The sequence below is a fragment of the Triticum dicoccoides genome, chromosome 2A, assembly GCF_002162155.2.
Source record: "Triticum dicoccoides isolate Atlit2015 ecotype Zavitan chromosome 2A, WEW_v2.0, whole genome shotgun sequence".
Classification (NCBI taxonomy): domain Eukaryota; kingdom Viridiplantae; phylum Streptophyta; class Magnoliopsida; order Poales; family Poaceae; genus Triticum; species Triticum dicoccoides.
The window spans coordinates 201,790,587-201,796,539 of NC_041382.1; the positions used below are offsets into that span (position 1 = coordinate 201,790,587).

At 42.1% G+C, this 5,953-nt stretch overlaps 1 protein-coding gene across 1 annotated transcript; it reads right to left on the reverse strand.

Moving 5' to 3' along the window:
• Window positions 1-303: 303 nt before the first annotated feature.
• Window positions 304-4,684, reverse strand: LOC119354197 (mitochondrial pyruvate carrier 4-like). The gene is made up of 6 exons (XM_037620901.1): window positions 4,538-4,684; window positions 3,023-3,148; window positions 1,408-1,506; window positions 1,241-1,293; window positions 691-764; window positions 304-600 (listed from the first exon to the last, which is right to left on the reverse strand). The coding sequence occupies exons 2-6, from the start codon at window positions 3,075-3,077 to the stop codon at window positions 549-551; spliced, it is 333 nt and encodes a 110-aa protein (XP_037476798.1). The 5' UTR covers window positions 3,078-3,148; window positions 4,538-4,684; the 3' UTR covers window positions 304-548.
• Window positions 4,685-5,953: the final 1,269 nt, after the last annotated feature.

Genomic DNA, 5,953 nt, shown 5'->3' on the forward strand with positions numbered 1-5,953 from the left:
AATAACGAATGCAAAAAGAGGAAAAGAAAATGAGGAAAAAAAAGCGCTGAAGGACTGTAGTCCACGCCGGCCCGGCCCATAGCAGCGGTTGCTTGACCGGAGGCATAGTCACGCCCATAAAACAAGCAGACCATCTCCGACTCAGGAGGCTTCGTGCACACGGAGCACCATCTCCGTCACCCCTCAAAAAAGAAAAAGGAGGTTTCGTGCACGCCCCGCGCGGCAATGGCCCTTACTCGTGCAAAAGGCGGCACACAACCATTGCGGATGCCAACTACAATGGTCTAGTAACAAACGACTGAATGGCAGGGCAAAATACAAGGGACCGGTTGATGTATTTGCTTTTTTTTTTTTTGCACAATGCATAAACAAATATTTGCTTGTTTGTGTAAATTTTGCACATTGCTCTCTTCATGGGTGCAACTGAGCGACACAAACCAATTCGGACATGGAAAGAAACAATGGATTCCTGTCAGATATAACGACACATCCCTGCGGCACACTGAATTTTAGGCAGCGGGGCTTTCAGTCGATTAATCCGTTCGTCACTATCCTTCCAGTGATGCGGCAACCTCTTTCTCATCTTCAAAGTAGTCTTTCCTGCAAAGAAAATCGACACAAACTGTGGCATCTTACTTTTCTGAGACATGAAGCAGCAAATGGAAAACATGAATCAACTTCGTGACAAACCTTATTTTACGAGAAAGCTGATACAAGCCTGTGCCGGCCATTGCAACGTTTACACTGAAAAGGTTCCAGTTTTTCTGGAACATTATAACAATACAAAGGATGAGATGTGCAACGTTAAAATGGAGAACACAGAATAAGAACAATGGGTGCTCCAACAGAAAAAGGAAACATGCAAAATAAAGATATCATGTCTCTATGCCACCCATTGCTGCTCAGGAACACTTTCAGCACAAGGTAAATAAATATGACAGTTAATAACAAGGAAACTGATTGTTCCTTACTAAGGTCTGGGGTTCAAGGGTACTCAGAAAATGGAAGGAGAAGGCTCCGGAATATTAGGCATTTATTAAAAAACAAGCTGAACATTGATAGCCAGTCTAAGGAGTAGTTAAAAAATGTATAATATCAGAAGATCCATGCAACAACCAATATCTTTTTAGCACAAAATGTTACAGATTAAATGTACATTCAGATAAAATATAATCCACACCTCCTTAGTGCATAACAGCGAAACCTGATGGTACGTACTGAACAAGTATCAATGACTTACCGGTGTAATGACCATGCTGTAGCGTGACCAGATGATTCCAGTGCAAGCAACAGCTGAACACCATACAACAGAAGTAGCATGTGAGCAGTACACAAGAATTACGTAGTAAACAAGTGGGCATTAGTCTGGAACACAAGTGTAGAATTGCCTGGACTACATGGACATACCAACTTGCTGAGGATAGGATATCTTTTCAGGTGGCTTGGCGAAATCGGCAATATTCGCAATGCTGATACCCCATTTAAATGTTGGAGCCCAAAAATGAACTGCAATGTAGGTATATTGTGTTAGTATCTTAGGTCCAATAACTTGCTAAATGCACCATGATATAAATTTTCATGAGATACACTGTTAAATGCACCATCCAACAGATTTCCATTACATTTTAGTGCAAAACCACAAAGTTTGGCATTTGAATTGGTCCATGATTCACAATACTGACCAAGAACACATTTACCACAATACAAACTAGTACTCCAAGGAGTACATTGCTAAGTTCAGTATGGAATAGCCAAGAATGTAGCTCAAGCATGTGAAGACCTTACAAGCAGGAGACCATCTAACTCTCCAAGGAGAAGATGTTATCTCTTTGGGGCTTGAGAAAACAAAAGCCACTATATCACTTTAATCCCTAACTTGTAATCACAAGAACGCAAGATCTTTGCAGGTCTTTTCTTAGTACAAGTTTACCAGGGGGAAATTTAGAAACAAGAGCAAATGAAAAATGTGCAATTGGCAAGAGGATGAACATTTCAGTTCCATGGTTAGCTAAAGGACATCAACTATGTATGAGAGATGGATTGGTATGGCACATGGCAGGGAGTTCCACACTCCATATTGCACTTCGCGAGGGACATATTCAAATCAAGGTATGGAATCAGAACACAACGGAATATGAGGAATAAGTTCTTGGCCAACTCGCTGATGCATCATAATATTTTTTTACTTCCACGCGGCAATGTAGGTGCCTACTTCAGCGAAGGTAAGGAGAAAGTGAAACTGGCTAGTATCAGATTCAAATGGGTCATCAGAGAATTGCACCATGAAGCACAGTGGGTGTCTGCAGGAAGGATCTGAAAAATTGCCGCCTCTAGGTTCATTTTATTTTCAGGTTTTATCTGTGATGTCATCAATCTGGCTGTTATTTTGTATTCTCTCTGACTTTTTTTCTCCTAGTCATTTTTCAATACACAAGGAAGTCGTCATCCCGGTCCCATTTAATGAAAAGCGGAGTAACGTATAGTACTTCTGCATTCAAGAGATGTCACAAACCTGGCAAGCCCAACAAAAATCAAACTGCACAAGGGAAAAAGCTAAAAGGACAAAGAATAATGAAAACGCTCATCGACAGGCAGAATAAGCCAACATTGGCCTTTTATAGCAACCAATTCAGAACCAGAACATGATCAAAGACAACCGTTCTTAGGACAACTGGTTTCTCCTAATATTCAGGTTGGTCGTTCCATAAGGGGTTTCTGGTCGACAAAGCTGGCTACCTGGTTGGTTGCTACTTTTCTGTTACTGTTTTGAACTGAACAAAGAATCCCTAGCATCACTCTCGTCCTAAATCCTATAGTCTGGCAATCGGCTATCACATCTAAGCAATGCTAGTAAGCATCCTACTGTATAAAAAGAACATGTGCATGCTATCTTGATGTCCATGAAAGTCATTACAGAGTGTCTTCGTGCATACAATATCTAAAATAAAGATGGCAATTGACAACCGAAATAGAAATAACAACTACAAACTTAGGGGGGGTGGGGGGTATGAATATCACTAACTGGTTTTGGGGCCAGCAGGATGGTTCCAAAAAGCTTGAAGCTTTGAAGAAGCCATTGAAACTAACACGGGCTTTCGTGTTTTTTCGCACGACCTTGTTTCACTCACTTATTTGCTTTCCCGTGCCCCTACAAGCAAACATAAAATCGTATCTGTAAGTCCTTGGCACAATACAATAGTAAAACTCAGTCAGAATATGCCTGTGCAGCAGTTTGGATATTGCCGGGATAATTTTTTTACTCAAGGAGTCAAGTTCATGCAATATAAGAACCAAAAAAAAACATAGCAAAAACATGATAGCCAATAATCTGCATCAACAGTGGACATAGCCAATAAACTCTCTACATACATTCTTATTACATACTAAACCTTATTATAGTGATTTGTACCGTTGACTATAACACAAACTTGATAGGCTATGTAAGGGTCCATTTGCCTCCGCAGAAAAAATAAACATAGAGACGCATTTGGCCCTGCTCCTACTCCTTTGTTGAGCTGCTACCAAACTAGAGATGGAGCTAGCTTAGGAACTGTTAGTTTGCCAAGTTGGATTTTAAATTTGGAAGAAACAATGTAAATTCCCCTTACGTTCCTTGAGCTAGGACTTATTTGTACTTATCACTAAACTTTAATTTGGTATCATGTAGAATTGCCTCTATCTATAAAATATGTGGCATCCTAGTCATAGTATGAATGTTCATACCGTACACTGAGTCACAACTTTCAATGGAAGAGAATAACTTATACTACTCCTACATATGAATCTCAGGAATGAAAACAAAAGACAATGGTATTCAATATTGAGTACACAACAGTTAGCCAAATTGAAGAGCATGTCTCAAGATGAATAGCATTCATGAAATATGCTTTGAATGTCATTCGTAATTCTATCTTCTCAATCAACAATTCCTTCTACAAGAGTATTGAACTAACATACCAATCCGTTTTATCAATTCAGAATACCTACCACCCACAGTATGGATGTTCTCTAAATAGAACAATAGTGAACAGAACTACATCCAAGTCGCCAAACATAAAAAAGAAGACGGTGAAATTATAGCCTGTAATTCCCAGTATTGTCCACTATCTGTTTGACATAAGCATCCTGTGCGATATGAACACATGATACAATTATCGCGCCGAGGATGCAGAAAGCCGAGGAGGGTCCAGGCTGGTGGCTGCAGAATCAGGGCTAGGGGGAAGGGAACCTTGACGGACTAGGAGAGAGCGCCCTTGAGGTCGCCGGTGGTCCGCACTGGGCCGGAGTCCTTGTCGCCGTTCCGGACCTCTCATACATCCTCTCTCCTTTGCTTCGATCCTATTCGATCCAGACGAAGGCTAATGGGTGCAGCCGTACAGGAGCAAGGGAAGGAAGAGGGTATATCGATCGTTCCTTCGAAATCCATGGTCAAACTTAAATCGTGGTCGTGGGTCGCATCTCCCCCAAGAGAAGCATTAGATTAGGTACATATCCCTGTTGAGTGAGGACAGCGGGAGGAGGGTTAGAGATCGGTCACCTGAGACGGCCGCCGCCGGTCGCCGGAGCCGAAGAAGCCGATGAGAAGAGGGGATGGGGTGGTGGATATGATTCAGGTGAGGTGTCTCTTTCAAGTCGCGCAGGTCAGACGAGAAGGCCCTGCGCTGGAGTCTGAGGCGAGCGCCGTGGCGATAGATTCCAGTGGCGGCTTTGGGCCACAGTGGACATTTTTTATATTTCGCCGCAATTGGGCCACCGCCAGCACCATACAAACAGTGCCCACGCGCTGCCCGCTCGTGGGCCGGCCCAATCAACGGGCGCAGTTAGCTCGGTTTTCCTGTTCGCGTGGTTCTTTGTTCACTCGTTCCTCGGTTCCAGTCGACCGTTGACTTCCAAAAAAATCACAAATGCTGAAAAACAGTTGTGTGTTTAAACAGAGTTTGTGAAAATGAAAAGTTTACAATTTTAAAAAAGTTCATGATTTTTCTAAAAAAAACATCAATTTGAAAAAAATGAAAACAAAAAGCTCACGAGTTCGGAAAAAGTTCATATTTTTTAAAAAAATCGTGAAATAAGAAAAGTTCATGAATTAGATTTTTTTGCTAATTTTAAGAAAAAAAGCATGCGTTTGAAAAAGAACAAAGAAGAAAAAACCACTCAAAACCGAACAAAAAACAGAAAAAAAAACCCTCCCAAAACCAAGACCAACTTCTCCCGCTACAACGCCCACCGGTTCCGATCATTTTTAGGCACCACGTACCATTAACATGGTAAGTGGCACTGAAGGCGCCAAATAGGATTCGGTTTATAGCTCATGTTGATAATAAGTGTGTGCATAATATCTGAGGTTGGTCTGTGTAAGTACGTACGTGCACTTCTTCCAGAAAAAAAGAAGGGGGACACTATGCGTGAGCGGGGTGAAGGCTGGATCATATTGGCCACCCCGGTCGCAGTTGGATGACAGTCGTCCAATCTCCACTCGTGCCAACGCGGCCATTTTGCAACATTGAGCGTGGTGCCCTGAGGGTTTTTGCAACACGAGCCTTGTTACGCTCCTGTCAAACCGTTATTTGTCATTGCAACATGGCCTATGTTGCGACCTAAACATACTCACGTTACAACATGAGATGCATTGCCATCGAAATAAACATAATGTTGCAACCGCAACAAGCACCATGCTGCCTCCACAACATGGGTTCACGACATGACGACGTTCTCCATAACATCGGCGAGTGGAATGATGATGCCTGCATAAGAGCATCTCCAACACATCCCGTAAAAGGCACTGAAGTGTAAAATAACCATCGTTTTACAGTTTTGGGCAAAAAAACATCCATTCTATATCCCGCAAAATGGCCTCATCCCGTAAAAATTATACAGCTCCCTCCTTAAAAAAAGCCTCGTACCCTATTTTTACAGGGAACTCGAAACGAGAAACAATTGGCGGGAGAGAACT